Here is a 23,397-nt window from a genome sequence, read left to right on the forward strand (position 1 = left end):
CACAACCACTGTGCTATGCCCTCATCCTTTTTCTTGGGGGAGGGTGGTCATGGGGCTTGAACTCTGGGCCTGAGTGCTGTCCCTGAGTTCTTCAGTTCAAGGCCAGCACTGTGCCACTTGAGCCACAGTGCCACTTCCGACTTCCTGGTGGTTAATTGAAGATAAGAGTCTCAAGGACTTTCTACTGAGTCTGGCTTTGAACTGAGATTCTTAGATCTCAGCCTCCTGAGTAGCTAGGATTACAGGCGTGAGCCACTGGCACCTGGTTCTTGAGTCCTTTTATAAAGGTCTATATACCAAACTTTATTTTGAATATTCCCTTTACGCCTTTGCACACTGCCTATGGAAACAAAGACCTCTTGCGTCCAACCAGTGATCTACTACTCAGCAACATCCCCAGGCCTGAGAAACACTTTAGTGCTGTATCCACAAGAAGGAATTTCTTCTGTGGGAGTACCTTTATAAGGGCCTTTTAGAAGCAGCAATAACAAACAGCTCAAGTGCTCGACTACATCAGACTATTTAGTTCCATTCCATAGCAATTCAAGCTGGGAATGTGGCTTAGTGGTAGAATGTTTGCCAAGCATGCATGAAGCCCTAGGTTTGATTCCTCAGTACCATATAAACATAAAAGGCCGGAAGTGGTGCTATGGCTCAAGTGGTAGAGTGCTAGCCTTGAGCAAAGAAGCCCAGGGACAGTGCCCAGGCTCTGAGTTCAAGCCCCAGGGCTGGCAAAAACAAACAAACAAACAAACGTGGCAAAGCACTTCAAGCTCCTCCTTGGGCCCCAAGAAACCCTTAGAGTAGCTGTCGTCTTAAGTAGCTCAATTGACTGTGCTCAAGTCCCTCTGAGGGATAATGTCCAGGTCCATGAGCCAGGGGACTTTGACAGTCCAGGAGTCTCGTTCTAATGGGGGGGGGGGGGAAGGGGGAGACACAGGAGGAACCACAGTTGGGAATTCCAGGTGGATGCCTTTAAAAATTGTAGAACATATGGCCTTTGGGGACCGAGTCAGGAGTCAGCCTCCCCGCTTCCTTTTTCTCTCCTCTATCTAGAAATCATAGGGAATGCCAGTGAGTTTCGGGGGCTTGGGTCAGAGGTGATGGAGTGGCTCATAGGAGCATGGCCCTGGAAAGGTAGTGAACTAGGGCAAGCTGGGAATACCCAGAAAACGATTCCCGGTGCGTGGTTTTGCTTTTTGGTTTTTTTTGCTTTTGTTTTTGTTTTTTTTTTGGCCAGTCCTGTGCCTTGGACTCAGGGCCTGAGCACTGTCCCTGGTTTCTTTTTACTCAAAGCTAGCACTCTGCCACTTGAGCCGCAGCGCCACTTCTGGCCGTTTTCTATATATGTGGTGCTGGGGAATTGAACCCAGGGCTTCAAGTATGCGAGGCAAGCACTCTTGCCACTAGGCCATATTCCCAGCCTCCCGGTGCGTTTTTTGTTTTTTTAATCTTGGACGCCTTTTAGCCTAGTTTCTGAAGTTACCGAGAGGCTGGAAGTTCTGTTTTTATGTCTAGGGTTAACTTTTTGTTCAAGAAAGTTCAAAAGCCAAGAAGCTGCTTTCCACGCCACCAAAACAGGCCCGCGTTGGATCCTGTTTGTCCCCACCGGGGTCCCGTAGCCTGGTTTTGGCCCAGCTTTTCCGTCGCACGCCCCCTTCAGGGGGCTCTCGGCACTTGGCTCCTTCTGATTGGCTCCGACGCTCCTCAAGCTCTTGCTGACTGGAAGCGGCGACTGCCAGTTCCACGTCCCTCACGCGGTAGGTTAGGTTGAGGTAGAGGCGCGGGGGAGAACTGGGGAAACTGGAATTTCCCGCGGAGTGGACGGCGCTTGCTCTCCCCCTACTCGTTTTAACTCCACGAGCTACAAAATATCCGCCATGGAGAAATCTTGGTAATGATCCATTCCCCCGTACGCATCCCAGAAACACATCTGACCCTTGCCCTGATCCCTCCCTCTCCTCGTCCGCCGGGGGAGGATTCTGGGTAACCAATTTTTTCCTGGTTAGCCCACAGAATTCTGGGTAACTCCTCGTTCCCATCACCTTCCCCGTCGCCCCCTCCCCATTGTGGGGGACTGGCCATTCCTATTAACCCGCTTCCCCAGCTCCAGAGTCCCGGCTAACTTGTACAGGATTCTGGAAAACTGACTTTGTTCTCACAGCCAAGCCCTCTACTAGGAAGCAAGCACCTTTAAGCTCTACCTAAATCCAAACTCCTTTCCCACCCTATCTGCTCTCTTCACTGGTGGTTCAGAGATGGGCCGGGCAAGTGTGCAGGAGAAAGGGAAGTCAAAGATTAGGTTAGTTGGCTGGGGTGGTAGGGAGCATGGAGGGTCTAGAGGAAGAAGAGTAAGGGGTGATCGATCTCCCACCTCCTCGAGTCTCCCTCCCTCATTCACCCCACCTTTTCCGTTTTCTGCCTGGCAGTCTCACTCTGCTGCCTGCTTGATTGCCTTTCTTCACCCATGTAACCTAGAAGACACTGAATACCAGTACCTGGGCCTGCTCCTGAGTGAGTTCTATCTACCTCTTTCCCTTTGCAGGCAACAATACCTTTTCTAGGCCCACTTGTGATGCCCTGCTGAAGGCTGTGTCAGACATCTACATGAACGGTGGCAAGGGAGGGTGTGACACAAGTCTAATCAGCTGCCATCACCATCATGAACTTTGAGAGTCTGGACCCTGGACTGGCAGAATTTGCCCCAGCCATGCATTCTGCCCTAGACCCTGTCCTGGATGCCCACCTAAACCCAAATCTGCTACAGAATGTGGAGCTGGATCCAGAGGGGGTAGCCTTGGAGGCTCTTCCTGTTCAGGAATCAGTGCACATAATGGAAGGTGTCTACTCTGAATTGCACAGCGTGGTGGCTGAAGTGGGTGTGCCTGTGTCCGTCTCCCACTTTGATTTGCACGAGGAGATGCTGTGGGTGGGGAGCCATGGGGTAAGAAACTTACCTCTTTATGAGGACCGAAACATGTCGAAGGTCTTTCTCTGCTCCCTCTGCCCAGGGACAGCTGTGTTGCTGTTGAAATGATGAGAATTAGCTGGGTCTCTTAAACCAAGGAGAGCAGGGTAGAGGATCCAGGGATGGGTTATATAGATATTTGTTTTCATAAGGTATTCACTTCTGCCACAATTTGCCCATATTTTTTTTTGTATGTTTTTGATACAGTTTTGCTATCTAGCCTAGATTGGCCTCAACACCTGCCTCCACTTCCTGAGTGCTGAGTTTATAGGCCAGTGCCAATACACTTGGCCCCATCCCATGTTTTGTTTGTATATCAGTTGTGGGGCTTGAACTCAGGGCCTGGGGGCTGTCCCTGAGCTCTTTTGCTCAAGGCTAGTGCTCTACCACTTTGAGCCACAGTTATTCTTCCAGGTTTCTGGTGGTTTATTGGACCACCACCAGTGTTCCACGGACTTTCCTGCCAGGGCTGGCTTCAAACTTTGATCCTCAGATCTCTGCCTCCTCAGTAGCTAGGATTACAGGTGTGAGTCACCGGTACTCAGCCCATCTCATGTTTTGAGTAGTACACCCATCAGTTAGTTAGCCTGTAGTCATCCAAACCCATTCTCTAATGCCCCTTCTTGGTTTTCCATATATATTTATGTCTGCATACATCTGCGTATTTTACATGGAATCCTTTTGACTTCTCTGGTTGACTTTAGTCTTTGTCAAAGGAATTACCCATGATAATTGTGTGCAAGTACTAGCTTGAACTCAGGGATTTATGCTCTTGCTCATAGTTGGTGCTCTACCACTTGAGCCCTATCTCCAGTTCTAACATGTTGCTGGTTAATTGGAGATGAGTCTCTTAGATTTGTCTGCCAGGTCTCACTTTGAACCTAGATCTTGTGAATAAAAAAATGTTTTAAGTGAGAGTAAAAGAAAGGAAGAGAGAAATAGAGAGGAGTACCATGGAATGTAAGAAAGACAGCTGGTCAGTGGAGGATCAGACCATTTCCCTGGGCCTCTGAACAAACTAATTTCTAATCAGCTGAAGCATTACCTATTTCAGCAGGGTCATTGTGAGGATAAAATAAGGTAGAGTTTACAAAAGCACATTGCAATGTATTAAATAAAAATACATGGTAGTGCATTAAGTAAAAATACTTTGCAGTGCATTAATACAGGGCAGTATAAGCTTGGCGCTGGTGGCTTATACCTGTAACCCTAGCTACTAAGGAGGCTGAGATCCAAGGATCATAGTTCGAAGCAAGCCCAGGCAGAAAAGTCTGTGAGACTCTCATCTCCAATTAAATCACAGAAAAAGACTGGAAGTGGCACTCTGGCTCAAGTGGTAGAGCACTAGCATTGAGCAAAAGAAGCTCAGGGACAGTGCCCAAGACCTGAGTTCAAGCTTCAAGACCAGCAAACAAACAAAAGAGCTGGGAATGTGGCTTAGTGGTAGAGTGCTTGCCTAGCATGCATGAAGCCCTGGGTTCGATTCCTCAGTACCACATGAAGAGAAGAAAAGCTGTAAGTGGCACTGTGGCTCAAGTGGTAGAATGTTAGCCTTGAGCTTAAAAAAAAGCTAAAGGACAGTGCCTAGACCCTGAGTTCCAGCCTTAGGATTAGACAATATAGATAGGTAGATAGAGAGATATAGATTTAGATATATACTAGACAATGTATAAAAATATATATTTATATATGCACTAGATTATATGTATAAATCTATATGTATATATGCTAGATGATATATATATATATGGTAATATAAGCATTTTTGTTTTCTTTTGGCAGTGCCCAGGCCCTGAGTTCAAGCCTCAGGACTAGACAAGCTATATATGGTAGTATAAGTTTTTTTTTAGCAGTCCTGAAGATTGAACTCGGGGCCTAGAGTTTGCTAAACAAGCACTCTACCACTTGGGCCATACCCCAATCCATTATAATCAACCAAGGTGGTCATTATCTTTATCACTAAGTGTGACTGGCCCCATGATATACATGGCTTATGCTTTATGCCTACCTTGTACCTAGCCAGGAAAGTCAGGCAAGAAGGGAGAAAAGCCGAGCAATGTTCAGTCCCTAATCTGTATCTAGGAGGGCCCAGCCCTTCCATTCAGGGTTGTTTGTTGTCTTTGTCCCCTGCAGGGCCATGCCACATCCTTTTTTGGGCCAGCCTTGGAGCGCTACTCATCCTTTCAGGTCAATGGCAGTGATGACATTCGGCAGATTCAGAGCCTGGAGAATGGTATCCTTTTTCTCACCAAGAACAACCTCAAGTATATGGCCCGGGGAGGTCTTATTATATTTGATTACTTGTAAGTGGCTTTTCAGTTCTGGATGGGGCAAGAGGGAAATTCACGGTGTAGGAAGACTGAAAGATAGATAGCAGGTGAAAGCCTGGTTTGTTGGCCTACCCTGTCTCACACAGGCTGGATGAAAGTGAGGATATGCACAGTCTGCTGCTGACTGACAGCAGTACTCTGCTTGTTGGTGGGCTTCAGAACCATGTATTGGAGATTGATCTGAATACTGTCCAGGAGACTCAAAAGGTACAAGCCTGGCTTGGACCCTAAAATGACCTATGCAGAGCCCAAGGTCATTGGGGTGGGGATGGGGGCTGTGGTTGACTTGGAGATGTGAGTGTGACCACTGTTCCTTTGGTCTGTGGGGAAAACCATTTCTCTCACTGATTTGTTTTGCTTCCCTCTCCAGTATGCAGTTGAGATACCCGGAGTCACCATCATGAGACAGACCAATCGATTCTTCTTTTGTGGCCACACGTCTGGCAAGGTGGCCAAGTTCCATTCCTCCTCCCCTTTACAGGCTGTTTTACTAAATATCGGATGGGGTCTGCTTTCTCTGGTTGGACTGAGATGAGAGGACTAGATCCACTTCTTGGTCAGTGATATTATACTATGAGATTTTCTTGCATCCTGGTTTGTTCCACAAGCAGGAGGCAAAACTGCAATGAGTTCTTTTGGTGGTCTTTGTGTTTTTTGTTTTTGTTTTGTTTTGTTTTTTTGGCCAGTCCTGGGGCTTGGACTCAGGGCCTGAGCACTGTCCCTGGCTTCTTCTTGCTCAAGGCTAGCACTCTGCCACTTGAGCCACAGCACCACTTCTGGCCATTTTCTGTGTATGTGGTGCTGGGGAATCGAACCCAGGGCCTCATGTATACGAGGCAAGCACTCTTGCCACTAGGCCATATCCCCAGCCACCCTTTTGGTGGTCTTGTCCAGCTCTTGGCTTCTCTTCTCGCCTCTTTCTCCCTGACTGTCCGTATTCTAGAACCTTAGTGTTTTTATTTTTGTTTTTGCCAGTCCTGGAGCTTGAACTCAGAGCCTGGGCACTGTCCCTGAGCTTCTTTTGCTCAAGATTAGCTTCTACCATGTGAGCCACAGCTCCACGTCCAGATTTTTACATTTTATGTGGTACTGAGGAACCGAACCCAGGGCTTCATGCATGTTAGGCAAGAACTCTACCACTGAGCCACATTCCTAGCCCCTAGAATCTTATATATTTGGTAGGGACTTCTCAGGATTATCTAGGTTTCAGGATCTCTTCTTGTTAACAGAGTTGGCAGGTAACAAGAATTATCTCTTCTTTAGGTTTCCCTGAGAGATCTCCGTAGTTTTAAGGTGGAGCATGAATTTGATGCCTTCTCGGGGAGTCTGTCAGATTTCGATGTTCATGGCAACCTTCTGGCTGCCTGTGGCTTCTCCAGCCGCCTCACTGGCCTGGCCTGTGACCGTTTCCTCAAAGTGTATGATTTGCGCATGATGCGTGCTATCACACCACTTCAAGTACATGTGGATCCTGCCTTCTTGCGCTTCATTCCTACGTACACTTCCCGTCTCGCTATCATCTCCCAGTCAGGTATGAAGGGTTGAGTAGAGGAGGTCAGTAACCAAAGGGAAACAAGTCACCAAAAAGAATGTTCCCTTGTTAGTGGAGAAGGAAGTAACCCTTTACTCGGGTCCCAGGGTTTCACTTAGCCTGGTTAGAAAGGAGAGCTTTTATATTTTCTTGGGTGTGAGGAACACAGAAAAAGATGAAAATAGAATAGGCCAGCCTGGTGCCTGGTGGCTTGTGCCTGTAATCCTAGCTACTCAGGAGGATGCCATCTAAGGATCATGATTGGAAGCCAGTCAAGGCTGGAAAGTCTTTGAGACTCTTGTCTTCAATAAACTACTCAGAAAATGAGCACAAAGAGGTACAGGGACAATGCCCAGGCCCTGAGTTCAAGCCCCTCGACTGTTAAAAAAAATTTTTTTTTTAATTAAAAAGTGGAATAGGGGCTGGGAATATGGCCTAGTGGCAGAGTGCTTGCCCTGTGTTTGATTCCTCAACACCACATATGTTAAAAAAAAAAACAACAAAAAAAAGCCAGAAGTGGCACTGTGGCTCAAGTGTTAGAGTATCACCTTGAGCAAAAAGAAGCCAGGGACAGTGCTCAGGCCCTGAGTCCAAGCCCCAGGACTGGCAATAAACAAACAAAAATGGAATAGGCAAAGTAACTTGCGAATTGTTCTTTCCTGACTAGATGCTTTCCTAGTGGTTTGTGGGAAGGTGTCAGGTGGAATCTACATCTAGGCAAGGCTTTGGAGTCCATCTTGCCTCAATGTTAGAAGAGGGTAGGAAATACATAAGAAGATATCTCCTTTACTCTCTAGGGTTTAGTGGGTTTCTTCTTCACTCTCTCCTAGGGCAATGCCAGTTTTGTGAACCCACAGGCCTGGCCAACCCAGCAGACATCTTTCATGTGAATCCTGTGGGACCTTTGCTAATGACATTTGATGTGTCAGCCAGCAAGCAGGCCCTGGCCTTTGGGGATTCTGAGGGCTGTGTGCACCTCTGGACTGATTCCCCTGAGCCTTCCTTCAACCCCTACTCCCGGGAGACTGAGTTTGCCTTGCCTTGCCTTGTGGACTCACTGCCTCCTCTGGACTGGAGCCAAGACCTGCTGCCTCTTTCCCTCATTCCTGTTCCACTCACCACTGACACACTTCTCTCTGATTGGCCTGCTGCCAACTCCGTTCCAGCTCCCAGGTTGTACATCACCTCTGGGTCCAAAGGAGGGAGGGGGAAAGGGCCAAGATACCAGAACTTTCTGCTAGCCCTGTTATTATCTTACCACTATCTGGATTTTTGTGTACCTTCAATATTTTCTTTTTTTCTGGGGAGTTGGGGAATGCATGAATACTGGCATCCTCAAGCCCTAAAGCTATACTGGATTGTAGGCGAGCACCACCTGTGGATGCAGAGATTCTGCGCACCATGAAGAAAGTGGGCTTCATTGGCTATGCTCCTAATCCCCGCACCAGGCTGCGCAATCAGGTATATTTACACCACAGAGAATTGGCCCATCTCAGCCTCTCTCTCTCTCTCTCTCTCTCTCTCTCTCTCTCTCTCTCTCTCTCTCTCTCTCTCTCTCTCTCTCTCTCTCTCTCTGTCGTGGGCCTTGAACTCTAGGCTTGGGCCTGTCCCTGAGCTTGTCAACTCAAGGCTAGTGCTCTACTACTTTGAGCCACAGTGCCACTTCTGTTTTTCTGGTAGTTAATTGGAGATGAGTCTCAAGGACTTTCCTTGAGACTCAAGGAGATGAGTCTCAAGGACTTTCCCTGGAACCACGAGCCTCAGATCTCAGCCTCCTGAGTAGCTAGGATTACAGGCATGAGCAACTGGTACCCTGATCTTCTTTTCTCTTTTACTAGACTTGGAAGCTGTTTTACTGTTGGGATAAAAGTGAGGGGAATGATCTGGAAACGTGGCTTAGTGGTAGAGTGCTTGCCTAACATGCATGAAGCCCTGGGTTTGATTACTCAATACCACATAAGCAGAAAAATCTACAAGTGGTACTGTGGCTCAAGTGATAGAGTGGTAGCCTTGAGCAGAAGCAGCTCAGGGACAGTGCTCACGCCCAGAGATCAAGCCCTAGGCCTGGCAAAATAAAATTAAAAAATAAATAAAATAAATGAGGAAGCCAGATGCTGGTGGTTCATGTCTATAATCCTGGCTACTCATGAAGTTGAGACAGAGGATCTGGGTTCAAAAGCAGCCTGAGCAGAAAAGTCTGAGAGACTGTATTACCAGTTAACCAGCAAAATGCTAGACTGGAGGCCTGGCTCAAGTGTAGAACGTAAGTGGAGAAAGCCAAGTGAGAGTATAAGGCCCAGAATTCAAGCCCCAGTACACACACACACACACACACACACACACACACACACACACACACACAAAATAAGGAAAAAGTAAGAAGGAAGCCAAAGATGATTAAGATGTTCCTCAGAGTTCTCTCTCTCTCTCTCTCTCTCTCTCTCTCTCTCTCTCTCTCTCTCTCTCTCTCTCTCTCTCTCTCTCTCTCTTTTTAACTCCTAGATTCCTTACCGACTAAAGGAGTCAGACAGCGAATTTGACAGCTTCAGCCAGGTCACTGAGTCACCGATAGGGCGGGAAGAGGAGCCACATCTCCACATGGTTTCTAAAAAATACCGCAAGGTGCTGGGGGGCATCAAGCAGGGGCCATGAATGATGTCGGGAAACAGGCCCTGGGAGGGTGTTGGCATAGGAGAGGGGTTGAAGGACTGAGGCAAGAAGGCTTCGCCTGCCACTCTGGACCCAGGAGGGAGGTTCCTGGAGAAGCGTGGTGACTGGAGAAATTTGAGGGTCTCTGAAGATGGCCTTGTCTTGCTCACCCTGTTTCTACCTCAGGTAACCATCAAATATTCCAAGCTAGGGCTGGAGGACTTTGACTTCAAACACTACAATAAGACCCTTTTTGCTGGATTAGAGCCCCACATCCCTAATGCCTACTGTAATTGCATGATCCAGGTAAGCACTGGATCCTAGGACTTGGATATCCCTACTTTCTTCTCTTCTCTGTTGCCCTCAACCCCTACTCTACTCCTTCTAGGCTCCTTAACCAAACCTGGTATACCTTGACTTCATCTACCATGCTTCTTACCTCTAAGCTTCCTCTGTGAGCTTCATTGCTTCAGTGGAGTCCTGCTTTGTATCCTCCCACCTCTTCTCCATTCCCAGTTTCCTTTACCAGTTCTGCTTTTCCCTCTAGGTGCTGTATTTTCTAGAGCCCGTCCGCTGTCTCATCCAGAACCATCTCTGCCAGAAGGAGTTCTGTTTGGCATGTGAGCTAGGCTTCCTCTTCCATATGTTGGACCTCTCTCGTGGTGACCCTTGCCAGGTCAGTACCTGACCATCTGAGACTCTTTTTTTTTTTTTTGGCCAGTCCTGGGCCTTGGACTCAGGGCCTGAGCACTGTCCCTGGCTTCTTCCCGCTCAAGGCTAGCACTCTGCCTCTTGAGCCACAGCGCCGCTTCTGGCCGTTTTCTGTATATGTGGTGCTGGGGAATCGAACCTAGGGCCTCGTGTATCCGAGGCAGGCACTCTTGCCACTAGGCTATATCCCCAGCCCCATCTGAGACTCTTGAAATGGAAGAGGAAGGGGGATGGACAGCAAGCAGGGACAGTGCTATGTAAATGGCCACAAAAGGGAAAATAACCTCTCTCCACCAACATACCCTTTTCCAGGGGAGTAATTTTCTTCGAGCATTCCGCACCATTCCTGAAGCCTCAGCCCTTGGTCTGATCCTGGCTGATTCAGATGAGGCATCAGGCAAGGGCAACCTGGCCAGGCTCATTCAGAGGTGGAACCGCTTTATTCTTACTCAGCTGCATCAGGACATGCAGGAGCTGGAGGTACCCCAGGCTTATCGAGGTGCTGGCGGCAGGTATGGCATTGGACAGGAATCATTAAAGCCACCATGACAGGACAGGCTCTCTTGGGACTTAACAGATCTTCTAACTCTCTTGGTGTGCATATCTTGCCCTCCTCACTCTTAGCAGCTTTTGTTCATCGGGGGACTCTGTCATTGGGCAGCTGTTCAGTTGTGAGGTGGAGAACTGCAGCCTTTGCCGCTGTGGCAGCGAGACCGTGCGAGCCTCATCCACCCTACTCTTCACACTCTCCTACCCTGAGGGTAGCAACTGTGGTATACCCTGCAGCTGGGTTGGGAAGGCTCTTCCCAATGTCCTGTCACATCCTAGAGGAGTGTTGGGGGCAGTGTTGGGGGTGGGGGAGCTAGCTGTGAGTAGAAAGGAAAACCTGGAGTGAAGTATCCAATTTGCCTTCAGATAAAACTGGGAAGAACTATGACTTTGCTCAGGTGCTGAAGCGAAGCATGTGCCTGGAGCAGAATACACAAGCCTGGTGTGACAACTGTGAGAAATACCAGCCCACGGTGAGTGGGTGTTGTGTTGGACTAGTATCTCGCCATATTGCGGATTCATTCATCTGGGGCTGGCTGCATCAACACTGCCATCTAGGGATCTATGAGGAGCAGGAGGAAACCCCAAGGTTGAGGCTTCAGATCCGGGATTTGCTGATGCTGTCAGAGTTTCCTTCCCTATAAACTCCCTTCTCGTTTGTTTTAATTCACTCAGATTCAAACCCGCAACATCCGCCATCTGCCTGATATTCTTGTCATTAATTGTGAGGTGAACAGCTCAAAAGAGGCTGATTTCTGGAGGATACAAGCTGAGGTAAGGACCAGTGCTTAAACTCAGGGCCTCACCTCATGTTTTCACTCAGCTTTTTCCACTCATGGCTGGCATCCTACCATTTGAGCTATGCCTCCAGTCTGACTGCTAGTTGTTGGAGATAGGGTCGTCTCTCAGACTTTTCTACTGAGTTGGCCTTGAATCTTAGTCATCTAGGCCTCAGCCTCCCAAATAGCTAGATTTACATATGTGAACTACCAGCACCCAGCTTAGAAGCCAGGGTTATTTTTTGTTCATTTGGTTTTGGTTTTGGTGCCTGTACTGGGGGTTTGAACTCAGGGTCTGGAGCTTATTAGGCAAGCAGTCTACCTCTTGAGCCATGCCCCTAGAAGCGGGGCTTTTTTTTTTTTTCCAGTCCTGGGCCTTGGACTCAGGGCATGAGCACTGTCCCTGGCCTCTTCTTGCTCAAGGCTAGCACTCTGCCACTTGAGCCACAGCGCCCCCTCTGGCCGTTTTCCATATATGTGGTGCTGGGGAATCGAACCAAGAGCTTCATGTGTAGGAGGCAAGCACTCTTGCCTCTAGGCCATACTCTCAGCCCAGAAGCTTTTAAGGAGTACTATTTATTTTCCTCCCTCTTCCTCTATATATGATTATGTTCTTTTGGAATCAGACTTTTCCTTCTCTGTGTTCAGGCTGCCTTCAAGATGGCCATAAAGAAGCATGGTGGGGAAATCAAAAACAAGGAATTTGCTTTGGCAGATCGGTAAGTACTGTCCTAGAAGTTGTAAAAGGACTGAACTACCCCAGTGGGGTCTCTGTTCACTGGCTAGATCACTTCAGAACACATTTCCAATCCTTTTGTCCCCAAAGGAAAGAACTAGGGAGTCCAGAAGGTTTGCTGTTGTGTCCCTCCATTGAGGAATTGAAGAATGTCTGGCTTCCTTTTTCCATTCGCATGAAGATGACCAAGAACAAAGGGCTGGATGTGTGCAATTGGACTGATGGGGATGAGGTGCAGGTTATTGAAACGCTGGGAAGAAGAGAGGGAATAAAGGAGAGAAGTCAGGGTAGAAGGTGAAGTGGGGCAGGGGGAAGGTGGAACTTAGTAGAGGAAGAAGGAAGGGGATAAGGCCTAGTATTTATCAGTTATGGGACTTTTTTTTTTTTTTTAGTGTTGGGAGTCATAGATGGGTTAAGATGGAGATAACCTTCCCTGGCTCCCCATCGTTGTATCCCCTACTTCCTGCCCTCGATCCCCATCCCCTTTGCCCCCTTCCCCCAATCCTTAAACTTAGCTTAGCAGCCTGGGTACCCCCCTCACAGTGGGGCCCAGCCAGGGCAGAGGAGGAGCATGGTGTCTATGTGTATGACCTGATGGCTACTGTGGTGCACATCCTGGACTCACGCACAGGGGGCAGCCTGGTGGCTCACATCAAAGTTGGAGAGACCTACCACCAGCGCAAGGAGGTAAGTGCGGTGCTAACAGGGCAAGGGTTCTGAGGATGGCCACAGTGGAGTCCTAAGTCTATTTTGGAGTCCCTGGCAGAGTGGTCCAGCCACCACTCCGGCATCAGTCTTTCTCTGTATCTGTACAGGGCGTTACGCACCAGCAGTGGTATCTCTTCAATGACTTCCTTATTGAACCTATTGATAAGGTGAGTTATAACATGCTCCATCTCCCTTTCATCTCCCTCTTTGCCGGCATCATCATCCTCAAGGAGGATGCTTGGCATCTCTGTTAAGTGCCAGAATTATTCAATAGGAAGAGAATGATCCTTGGGAATATAAAGAATTAGCAGAATTAAAAATAACACCTGAAGCTTGACACTGGTAGCTCATGCTTATAATCCTAGCTACTCAGGAGGCTGAGAGTGGTTTAAAGCCAGCCTGGGCAGGAAAGTCTCTCTTGTCCAATTAACCTCCTACAAGCTAGAAGTAGCTCAAGTGGTAGAGTGCTGTCCTTGAAACAAAAAGCTTATGGAGGGCTGGAAATGTGGCTTAGTGGTAGAGTGCTTGCCTAGCTTGCATGAAGCCCTGGATTCGATTCCTCAGTACCACATAAACAGAAAAAGCCAGAAGTGGCGCAGTGGCTCAAGTGGTAGAGTGCTAGCCTTGAGCAAAAGAAGCCTAGAACAGTGCCCAGGCCCTGAGTTCAAGCTCCAGGACTGGCAAAAAAAAAAAAAAGAAGCTTAGGGCTAGCACACAAGCCCTAAGTTCAAGCCCCAGAACTGGCATGCCCACCACCAAAAGTATATAAAATGGCTTTTCTTCCCTTTTTTCCCTTCTTTTTTCTTGCAATGCTGGGGATTGAACTCATGCTGGGTAAACACTCTATCACTGGTTTATACCTTCAACACCCTGTTTTTTTCCATTTCTAGCATGAAGCTGTACAGTTTGACATGAATTGGAAAGTACCAGCTATCCTTTATTATGTCAAACGAAATCTCAATTCCAGATACAACCTCAACAGTAAGTGCTGCCGTTAAATTAGACAGCGTGGACAGTTTAAATTGGACTTCAGGAAGACATCTAGAATTAATATTGCCAAGAATACTAAATATACCCTGCTTTTCAGACCTTAAATATTGAAGCTGGAATCCTAACAATGGAATAGGGAAGGCAGTTTGGTCAATATGACTTAGGTTATGATTTTGAATCAATCAGTCTTTTTTTTTTCATGATCCTGAGATTTGAACTCAGGGCCTGGGTGCTGCTATCCCTGAGCTTTTTTTTTCTTTTTGGCTCAAGGCTAGCACTCTACAACTTGGAGCCATAACTCCACTTCCAGGTTTTAGGTGATTAATTTTGGAGATGGGAGTCTCACAGATTTTCTTTCTTTTTTTTTTTTTTTTTTGCCAGTCCTGGGGCTTGAACTCAGGGCCTGAGCACTGTCCCTGACTTCTTTTTGCTCAAGGCTAGTACTCTACCACTTGAGCCACAGTGCCACTTCTGGCTTTTTTCTATATATGTGGTCCTGAGGAATCGAACCCAAGGCTTCATGTATACGAGACGAGCACTTTACCACTAGGCCATATTCCCAGCCCTCTCACAGATTTTCTTGCCTGCTCTATTCAAACCGTGATCCTTAGATCTCAGCCTCCTGAGTACTGAGTAGATAGGATTATAGGTGCAAACCACTGGCACACAGTAGATTTTTTTTTTTTTTTTTTTTTGGCCGTCCTGGGCCTTGGACTCAGGGCCTGAGCACTGTCCCTGGCTTCTTCCCGCTCAAGGCTAGCACTCTGCCACCTGAGCCACAGCGCCCCTTCTGGCCGTTTTCCATATATGTGGTGCTGGGGAATCGAAACGAGAGCTTCATGTGTAGGAGGCAAGCACTCTTGCCACGAGGCCATATTCCCAGCCCCACACAGTAGATTTTTTTGTGTGTATGTGCCAGTCCTGGAACTTGAATTTAGGGCCTGAGCATTTGAACTCAGCCAAGGCTTTTTTGCTCAAGGCTGGTGTTCTTTTTTTTTTTTTTTTTTTTTGGCCAGTCCTGGGCCTTGGACTCAGGGGCTGAGCACTGTCCCTGGCTTCCTTTTGCTCAAGGCTAGCACTCTGCCCCTTGAACCACAGCGCCACTTCTGGCCATTTTCTGTATATGTGGTGCTGGGGAATCGAGCCCAGGGCTTCATGTATACAAGGCGAGCACTCTTGCCACTAGGCCATATCTCCAGCCCAAGGCTGGTGTTCTGCCACTTGAACCACACCTCTACTTCTGGCTTCTGCTGGTCAATTGGAGAGAAGAGTTTCAGATTTATTTTTCTAGGCAGGCTTTAAACTGTGATCTTCAGATCGCAAGCCTATTGATTAGTTAGGATTACTGGCATGAGTCTGTATGAAACAGACTCTGTACATGAGCCAACACTGCCCACTTTATCCTCAAGTGATGTTTCTCCTTTTTTAGATGAGCTCCTTCTGCAAGTTCCCTATTTGGCACCTTAAAACCATAGGTTTTCTTTAACCTTCTTTTTCTTTTTCTTTCTTTTTTTTTTTTTTTTTTGCCAGTCCTGAGGCTTGAACTCAGGGCCTGAGCACTGGCCCTGGCTTCTTTTTGCTCAAGGCTAGTACTCTACCACTTGAGCCACAGTGCCACTCCTGGCTTTTTCTATACATGTGGTGCTGAGGAATGGAACCCAGGGCTTCATGTATTCGAGGCAACCACTCTACCACTAGGCCACATTCTCAGCTCTTGTAACCTTATTTTTCTAAGTCTTCTTTTTTAAAAAACTGTTACTATAAAGGTGATGTACACAGTGATTACAGTTATATAAGTCAGGTAAAGAGTACACTTCTTTTTGGACAATGCCACCCTTTCTCTCTTTTTCTGGGTTTTCTAAGCTAAGGTCCAAAGTGAAGCTCTGTTTTCTTTCTTTTCTGTCATTTCTAAATATTTCTTGACATATATCTTGAATATTTTCTGATTTGATCTGCTTTGTCTATCTGGGTAGGTAGTTCATCAAGCAGACAGAATCTTTCTTTCTTCTTTTTTTTTTTTTTCTTTGCCAGTCCTAAGGTTTGAACTCTGGGCCTGGGCAATGTCCCTGAGCTCCTTTTGCTTAAGGCTAGCACTCTTCCACTTGAGCTATGGCTCTACTTTTGGGTTTTTCTGTGATTAATTGGAGGTAAGAGTCTCACAGACTTTCCTGCTTAAGCTGGTTTTGAACTGTGATCCTCAGATCTCAGCCTACTGGGTAGCTAGGATTACAGGTATGAGCCATTGGTGCCCAGTTAGAATCTTTTTACTCGCATATTTTGATTATTGAGGGTTTATATGGTTTATATGTAGATTTAGATCTCTGATCAGCTATGCTGGGCTTCTCTCTCCTAGTCACTTTGCTGTTCCCAGCCCTCTGTCTCTGCATTCTCTCTTCTAGTCAAGAACCCTATTGAGGCTAGTGTGCTTATGGCTGAAGCCTCACTGGCACGGAAGCAGCGGAAAACACATACTACCTTTATTCCACTGATGCTGAATGAGATGCCACAGGTTGGGGATCTGGTGGGCCTTGATGCTGAGTTTGTCACCCTTAATGAGGTAACCTATGACCAAAAGGATGGAACATTGGAACAGAACGCTAAGGCTATTAGAAACTGTAAACCTGTCTATGATGTTCTTATTGATTCTTGTCAGGAAGAAGCAGAGCTACGCAGTGATGGTACCAAATCTACCATTAAACCAAGCCAGATGTCAGTAGCTAGGATCACTTGTGTTCGGGGCCAGGGACCCAATGAGGGTATCCCCTTCATTGATGACTACATCTCTACGCAGGAGCAGGTATTAAGATGTAGAGGTGGTATGAAACAGACTCTGTACATAGAATGCTCAGGAATCCAGAGAACATTGGTGGGAGGTTGCACCTCACATCCTGAATGATTTGTCCTTTACTCCTTCCTAGGTAGTGGACTACTTGACTCAGTACTCTGGGATAAAGCCAGGAGACCTTGATGCCAAAATTTCCTCCAAGCACCTTACAACTCTCAAGTCTACCTATTTAAAGCTTCGTTTTCTCATTGACATTGGAGTCAAGTTTGTGGGTCATGGCCTACAGAAGGACTTCCGAGTCATCAACCTTATGGTTTGAACTGTTCATCACTTTTGAGAGTGGACCCCTCAGGGTACATATAGTATTTTGGGGGAATGGGAAATTATAGATCCCTTACTTTAAGTTATCCACTCTTTCATACCTCCAGGTGCCCAAGGACCAAGTCCTTGACACTGTCTACCTATTCCACATGCCACGAAAACGAATGATTTCCCTGCGGTTCCTTGCTTGGTACTTTCTGGGTGAGTTGCTCTGCTTTGTGGGCCCCTGTAAGTGCTGTGTTCTGCTGAGGCAGGGGCATCTCCAGTTCAAGACTAGTTTGGGCTACATAGACCCTGATGCAATAAAAGAGAGGACATAGAAAACAAAGGGAGACTAAGGAGGATCTTGAGCTAGTTGTGAATTACTCGTGGTTTTAATTAGCTTTAATGTCCCTTTTGTGCACTAGGGAAGGTGTTGAATGAACTTAAGGGCAGACACTTTTTTTTTTAATTATTATTTTCTGAGAATCAGGCTCAGAGTAGGGAACATGTTCCTACCTCCTTTTGTTAGGTAGGAACTATTCCACTTCTACTTTTACTAGACCTGAAGATTCAAGGGGAGACCCACGATAGTATTGAAGATGCCCGCACAGCCCTTCAACTCTACCGAAAGTATCTGGAGCTAAGCAAGAATGGCACTGAGCCTGAATCCTTCCACAAAGTGCTCAAGGGTCTTTATGAAAAGGGCCGAAAGATGGACTGGAAAGTGCCTGAACCTGAGAGCCAGACAAGCCCCAAGAGTAAGGCTTGGGATGGGACAGGGAAAACTGACCTGGGTAGGTTTTAATTGAATATGTAGATTATATGCACGACAATAATGTTGATTCTAACAGTATTACTCTACCTTATATTTGTAAAACAAAATGTAACAATATAAATTGCTAATGCTCCTAACAATGAATATGTATTATCGAAACTCTCTTCATCCTAAACCTCCTCTTGTCCAGTTCTAAAATGTTTGGGTGCCAGGTGCAAGTGGCTCCCACTTAGAATCTTGGCTAGTTGGAAGCTGAGATCTGAGGATCAGGGTTCTAAGTCAGCCATAGCAGGAAAGTCCCTTGGACTCTGATCTCCAGTCAACTTCCAAAAATGCCCTAAGTGGAGCTATCTTAAGTAGTAGAGCGAAGAAAGCTCAAGGACATGCCCAGGCCCTGAGTTCAAGCTGGCACACACACAGAAAAATTAATGATAAGGGGCTGGGGATATGGCCTAGTGGCAAGAGTGCTTGCCTCGTATACATGAGGCCCTGGGTTCGATTCCCCAGCACCACATATACAGAAAATGGCCAGAAGTGGCTCTGTGGCTCAAGTGGCAGAGTGCTAGCTTTGAGCAAAAAAAAGAAGCCAGGGACAGTGCTCAGGCCCTGAATCCAGGCCCCAGGACTGGCCAAAAAAAAAAAAAAAAAATTAATGATAAAACGTTTGGGAAAGGTCTATGCTATGCCCTTGTTTCTCTTGTATTTTTCTTTCATGAGAGGTATTTCAAATACTTTTTACTCACAAGTCATGCTCTTAATTTTGTCTTTCACAGATGCAGCTGTCTTCTCCTCAGTGTTAGCACTCTGATATGCCCTGGCCCTTCAGTGTTTTGTGGCCCCAAAGTTGGCTTCACCGTATCCACTTCCAGAATTGGACCTACAATCATCAGGGTCTACAGAGATGGTGCTATGACTAGAACTGGAATGCAGCAAAATTGTTGCAAGGATTCTAGGAGTCAAATTCCTTCTTATTCTTTGCAAAATAGTGGGCCAGAAACAAAGCCTAGAATTGACCCAGGTGGAAAGTAATTGCTATTCTGAATAAATATCCTGGGTTTTTCATGTCTAGGAACTCCTAGAATCAAATCTCCCCTAGCTGGCTAGAGACTGAAGTCCCTACAGTGACAGAAGATAACAGGAGTTCCAGACTGAGCTCAGGGTTCCCACTACTTGAGGGATGATACCTAGAGGGACCAGCGTGGAGAATCTTGGTGGCCCAAGCAAATTGTGTTGCCAACATCATTGCCAAAGGAGACTTTGCATCCAGGAAGAGCCATGGTTGCTGGGTTCATTCCTTTTGAGAGCTGAGAAGCATCTGTCTTGTCTTCCATCATCTTGAATTTTGTGTTTATTTTTTAAATTTTGTTTTAAACCGCATGTTTTGTAAAATAAAAATATTTTTGTCTATCTCATTAGAGAACTACTGGTGTGACATCTCACTTCAGTCCTTTTCTGTTTTGGTTTCATGTAACAATGAAAACACTAAAGTGGTGTTCAGATCCTTATGTAGAAATGAAGGTAAAGCAAAGTTTTGGAGTCCAAAATTACAGCTGGAATAGAATAGAATTGTATTTGTCCTGAGCAAGGTTCGTCTTTGCTGTAGTTGCCTAAGAGCAGCCCTACGGTCACAGATTGAAGACTTGTAGTTCATTGTATAAACTAACCACCAAGCGCCCATTTACGACCTGTAGCTATCTAAGAACCTGTCTGGTGCTGAGGTGCGACCTGGGAAATGTAGTTTCCTGTGTCTTGTGCTTTCTCGCGTGCTGAAAGCTGGTGCAGATTGCTGCAGGCAGCGCTCCTTTGACAAGTCCAGACCCCCGGGACGGATGCGGGCCCACGCCCGCCCCACGGTCTTCACACCCCCCTGGAGCTCGGCCCAGGCTTTAGGCTACCATCTGGCTGACCTCTGGTGGTCACGTGGAGCGGATCGCCACGCAAGTCTGGGTCCTTCTGCCTTCCATGGGGTCCTTGCTGACTCTGAGCCACTCCCGAGCTGCCTGTTCGCGAGAGCGCTCCGGGACGGGCCCGGGGTCAGTCTGTTGGGGGGCTGGCACGGCCGACCGGCCGCCTCCGAGGCCTGCGCAGAGCCCGGGCTCGGCGCGGGAAGCCGGGTCAGGCGGCCACTGGGGCACCCTAGCGCCCAGGCGCTCGGGAGAAGCCGGGGCAGCCCGGCTCCCCGCAGCCAGGCGCTGGGGCTGGGAGCCACCGAGGCCACAGTGAGGGTCCGGCCGCCTTCCAGCGCCTGGGCCACGGCCACGGCGACGGCCACGGGAACAGAGGTGGGACGGCCGCCCCGCCGGCCCGGCGGCGCGCTGGGGGCTGGGGATGGATAGATCCGAGCGGAAACAATGGCGGAGCCGTAGCCAGGGGGCTGGTCTGCACGGGTAACCGCTTACAGGTTGGAAGGGGGCATGCAGGAATCGTAGGGGCTGGGCCCTGGCTAGTAAGCGCCCTCCTCGTCGGTCCTCTGGCCTCCTGAGGGTCCTGGCTGGCAGGCCCCCCATCCCCACCCCGGGGCCAGTCGTCCCGCGGCTACCACTTCTCCGGGTGGGAAAGTGTCAGCACTCCGAGCGCGCGTGGGACATGTGGTTTCTAGAGCTCAGTCCCCAGTCCCGAGCCCCCACTCGGCGCCCAGAGGAACTGGGGCCCTCGGAGGCGCTTCTTGGTAGCCGGGCCGTTTTCTGAGTCTGTAGTGTCTGAGATACACTGAGGCCTTTGTAGGCTTCGGGTTGGGGAAGGGGCAGGGCTGGGAGATTGGGGGTGGAGGTAGGGAAAGGCAGGCAAAAAAATGAGTCGGCCCCTAACACATATATTTTATTCCTACGCGAACCAGGTGGAGCGTTCCCATTCTGCTAAAGATGAAAGCCTGGGGTTGGCTGGCCCTGCTTCTAGGGGCTCTGCTGGGAACTACCTGGGCTAGAAGGAGCCAGGATCTACACTGTGGAGGTAAAGGCGCAGAAGTGGGAGGGAGGTTTCCTGGAGCCTTAGTTCCAACGGGGGCTGGGGGGGGGGGGGAATGAATGGAAATCCCTCCATTGATCCTATTTGCCTCCCTGCCCCCACCTCCTCCTTTTCCTTTGCCCCAGCTTGTAGGGCTCTAGTAGACGAACTAGAGTGGGAAATCGCTCAAGTGGATCCCAAGAAGACCATTCAGATGGGATCTTTCCGGATCAATCCAGATGGCAGCCAGTCAGTAGTAGAGGTAACTATTACTATTTCCTTAAATGAAATGGTTCATCCTGACTGAATGAGAATTCAATTAAGAAGAGCTTTGGTTTTAATGCAAATGAAGACAGACCTTGAGAGAGTGGGCTCAGTCTCAGTTGGAGGAGTACACTCTGTGTACTTGCTTCCTGCTTCCACACCTTTATACTTTCTTCCTGTTATAGAAGTCAGTAGACAGGTAGCTGTGGTCATCTTCTCTTCCACATTCTGAATCCATAGGCCTCATGTTTCACTGTAGTAATGTTGGTTATACATAGATTCAGTCTAGGACTGGAGGTATGGCTCAAGTGTTGTATGTTGCCTGGTAAGCTTGAGGCTCTGAGTTGAAGCCCCAAAACTAGCCCCCCCCCAAGAAAAGAAAACAATTGTCAAATGTAGTGGTATATTTCTGTAATTGTAGCCACATGAGAGGCATAAATAGGAGGATTATAGTCTGAGGCCAGCCTGTCCCCCCCCACTCAAAAATAAAGTCATGAGCTTCCATCTGAAAAAAAAATACTCAAAAAAAAAAAGGGCTGGAGGTATGTCTCAAGTTGTAGAGCACAAGGCCCTGAGTTCAAGGCTGAGGACATTTCTAGGTACCCTATGCCCGCTCAGAGGCCCATCTCACAGAACTGCTAGAGGAAGTGTGTGACCGCATGAAGGAGTATGGAGAACAGATTGACCCTTCCACTCACCGCAAGAACTACGTTCGGGTTGTGAGCCGGAGTGGAGAATCCAGTGAACTGGACCTGCAGGGCATCCGAATTGACTCAGATATCAGTGGCACCCTCAAGTTTGCTGTAAGTTATGGCTGTGGACAGCTGTTTCTTGAAAATCAGGGAGGGGATGGATGGGGATGGGGGGTGGAGAGCTGAGTCAATGTCCTCGTTTCCCTTTCTGGAACTGGGGACCAGAAACTTCTTGCTGCCTTTGTCACTCATTTCTCCCTTGGATTGGCAGTGTGAGAGCATTGTGGAGGAATATGAGGATGAACTTATTGAATTCTTTTCTCGAGAAGCTGACAATGTTAAAGACAAACTTTGCAGTAAGCGCACAGGTAAGCTAAGCCCACTTGAGTTCCAGTTCTCACAGCCTTGTAGGTAGAACCTGGGAAATTCCCAGCACCTGCACACCCCAAATCCTGATAGTTAGCTTCCATTTCCCCTGGCTTATAGATTTAGGTTAGTCCTTTCTACTCTCCCTGTCAGCCTTCCGAATTTATAGTCCCTTGACCAGAGGTATATGTGAGAGGGAAGTGGGTATACTTTGTCATTTATAAGTATATGCTTTGAAAAATGATATATGTGCCAGTTTGGTTTTGGCCCTTTTATTTATTTTTTTAATTTAATTTTATTTTTGGTGTTGGTCCTGGGCTTAAACTCAGGGCCTGAGTGCTGTTCCTGAGCTTCTTTGCTCTAAGCTAGCACTCTACCACTTGAGCTACAGCTCTACTTACAGCTTTTTTCGTGCTTAATTGGAGGTAAGGGTCCTGCCCAGGCAAGCTTTGAACCATGATCCACAGCTCTTAGCCTCCTGAGAGGCTAGGATCATAGGCGTGAATCATCAGCACCTGGCATTGGGCTGTTTTCTTGGTAGTGGTATATATCAGTATGTGAGTGGCATTTTCCTTGACACTGTTATGTTCTGTTTGGGACTGGGAATATGGCCTAGTGGTAAAGTGCTCACCTTATATACATGAAACCCTGGGTTCGATTCCTCAGTACCACATATGTAGAAAAGGCCAGAAGTGGCGCCATGGCTCAAGTGGTAGAGTGCTAGCCTTGACCAAAAAGAAGCCAGGGACAATGCTCAGGCCCTGAGTTCAAACCCCAGGACTGGCAAAAATGTTATGTTCTGTTTGCAGATCTATGTGACCATGCCCTGCACACATCTCATGATGAGCTATGAACTACTGGAGTAGCCCAGACCAGCTTGATGGATCACCCACCGGAGGGGAAGATGGTGGCATTGTCTTTTATATTATGTTTTTATGGAAATGAACTGAAAAAAAAAAGAAACTAAAAGTACCAACTGTGTTGTTTTTTTCATGCCCAGAATCTGCCCTTACATTAGGCCTGAAGATAAGAGGATTGCAGACAGAAAAGAAAGGGAAAGGAAAGGTTTGGGGATTGGTGCTATACAGAGTTCAAAGGAATCCGAACCATGGATTGCTTTACTTTCTGAGATTCTGCTCTGCTTATAAACTATATAAGCATTTATTCAGTGTGGATTCAACACAGTGTATTTATAGTCTATTGAGAAAAGAGAAACATCTATGAATACACAGGAGAACATATAAAGGTATGATAATATAGGATTCTAAACATTCCTGTATTCATCCTGATAAAACTAGAGATATGTTGGGCACTAGTG

General features: G+C 47.5%; 2 protein-coding genes across 12 annotated transcripts; both read left to right on the forward strand.

Annotated features, from left to right (window-relative positions):
- Positions 1–1,764: 1,764 nt before the first annotated feature.
- On the forward strand, positions 1,765–19,346 carry Pan2 (poly(A) specific ribonuclease subunit PAN2). Of its 8 annotated transcripts, none has more exons than XM_048361723.1 (26): positions 1,765–1,894; positions 2,546–2,944; positions 5,102–5,271; positions 5,385–5,505; positions 5,669–5,746; positions 6,562–6,829; positions 7,660–8,002; positions 8,194–8,290; positions 9,332–9,451; positions 9,665–9,784; positions 10,026–10,154; positions 10,502–10,701; positions 10,817–10,950; positions 11,105–11,211; positions 11,414–11,512; positions 12,166–12,236; positions 12,344–12,485; positions 12,797–12,940; positions 13,069–13,128; positions 13,852–13,942; positions 16,351–16,508; positions 16,605–16,748; positions 16,870–17,049; positions 17,165–17,258; positions 17,600–17,797; positions 18,588–19,346. In XM_048361723.1, the coding sequence occupies exons 2-26, from the start codon at positions 2,663–2,665 to the stop codon at positions 18,620–18,622; spliced, it is 3,585 nt and encodes a 1,194-aa protein (XP_048217680.1). In that variant the 5' UTR covers positions 1,765–1,894; positions 2,546–2,662; the 3' UTR covers positions 18,623–19,346. The 8 variants fall into 8 exon arrangements, with proteins under 8 accessions (XP_048217680.1, XP_048217626.1, XP_048217652.1 ...); XM_048361669.1 differs by having other exon boundaries at positions 1,771–1,894; positions 10,814–10,962; positions 12,344–12,491; XM_048361695.1 differs by having other exon boundaries at positions 1,771–1,894; positions 10,814–10,962.
- Positions 19,347–19,713: 367 nt separating this feature from the next.
- On the forward strand, positions 19,714–23,051 carry Cnpy2 (canopy FGF signaling regulator 2). 4 transcript variants are annotated; one of them, XM_048361751.1, is made up of 6 exons: positions 19,714–19,847; positions 20,651–20,763; positions 20,904–21,019; positions 21,621–21,824; positions 21,985–22,081; positions 22,889–23,051. In XM_048361751.1, the coding sequence occupies exons 1-6, from the start codon at positions 19,777–19,779 to the stop codon at positions 22,930–22,932; spliced, it is 645 nt and encodes a 214-aa protein (XP_048217708.1). In that variant the 5' UTR covers positions 19,714–19,776; the 3' UTR covers positions 22,933–23,051. The 4 variants fall into 4 exon arrangements, with proteins under 4 accessions (XP_048217708.1, XP_048217729.1, XP_048217738.1 ...); XM_048361772.1 differs by lacking the exon at positions 19,714–19,847 and adding an exon at positions 19,940–20,096; XM_048361781.1 differs by lacking the exon at positions 19,714–19,847 and adding an exon at positions 20,094–20,215.
- Positions 23,052–23,397: the final 346 nt, after the last annotated feature.

The sequence above is a fragment of the Perognathus longimembris genome, chromosome 1 (genome assembly GCF_023159225.1).
Source record: "Perognathus longimembris pacificus isolate PPM17 chromosome 1, ASM2315922v1, whole genome shotgun sequence".
In the NCBI taxonomy this organism is placed as follows: Eukaryota; Metazoa; Chordata; class Mammalia; order Rodentia; family Heteromyidae; genus Perognathus; species Perognathus longimembris.